The 893-nt window shown below is 38.4% G+C and overlaps 1 protein-coding gene across 1 annotated transcript in view; it reads left to right on the forward strand.

Moving 5' to 3' along the window:
- The window catches only part of LOC106876896 (brefeldin A-inhibited guanine nucleotide-exchange protein 3), a 48,777-nt gene that overhangs the window by 34,351 nt on the left and 13,533 nt on the right, over nt 1-893 (forward strand). The window contains exons 27-28 of the mRNA XM_052977154.1: nt 151-418; nt 735-852. Coding sequence (XP_052833114.1) covers nt 151-418; nt 735-852 — 386 coding nt within the window. The remainder of the gene's footprint in view (nt 1-150; nt 419-734; nt 853-893) is intronic.

Here is an 893-nt window from a genome sequence, read left to right on the forward strand (position 1 = left end):
ATATATATATATATATATATATATATATATATATATATACATAAATACGACGGGCTTCTTTCAGTTTCCGTCTACCAAATCCATTCACAAGGCTTTGGTCGGTCTGAGGCTATAGTAGAAGACACTTGCCCAAGGTGCTCTTCCTGACACCAACCACCCTGTAGAGTGAACTGGGTGCTTTTTATGTGGTACCAGCTGAGGCGAGGTCATGTGACATGTTTCACAATTTCTTCTGTTTATATTTCAGGTCCGACATTCAGTATGTTTTGCGTGAACAATCTTTTATTACCGACATTACAGTCTTGGCTTCGCCGCAGTTACCATAACCAAACTTACTGGGAAGCTGGTTCCACTAATTTCAAACTGTGTTGTGGACTTACAACAGATCTTCTCGTGGAATTTGTCTTGGAATTTTCAGGTAAGAAATTTTCCTTTGTTATCTTTTTTTTATTTTTATTTTTGTCTTTTATGTTTTACCTGTTTCAAGTCATTGGACTATGGCCATGCTGGTGCACTACCATGAAGAACTTTAATTGAACAAATCACCTCTAGTTGTTATTTTTGTAAAGCGTGGTACTTATTCTATCTGTCTCTTTTGCCAAACTGCTAAGTTACAAGGATGTAAACACACCAACACCAGTTGTCAAGTGGTGGGATGACAAACACGGATACAGAGGAACACACACACACACACAACAGGCTTCTTTCAGTTGTCATTTTTTTGTTTGTTATAGATGACCACAAGAACGAGAAAATGTTGGAGACCATGCTGTGCAAACTGTTCATTGTCCTAATAGAATGTGTGGCACAACCTGTGGAAGTGATTTCACGTCTCGGATGCTCTTGTATTAGGTAAACCAGTCTATGTGTTTGTTGTGTATGTATGCGTGTGT

This window comes from Octopus bimaculoides, chromosome 27 (assembly GCF_001194135.2).
Source record: "Octopus bimaculoides isolate UCB-OBI-ISO-001 chromosome 27, ASM119413v2, whole genome shotgun sequence".
NCBI classification, from domain to species: domain Eukaryota; kingdom Metazoa; phylum Mollusca; class Cephalopoda; order Octopoda; family Octopodidae; genus Octopus; species Octopus bimaculoides.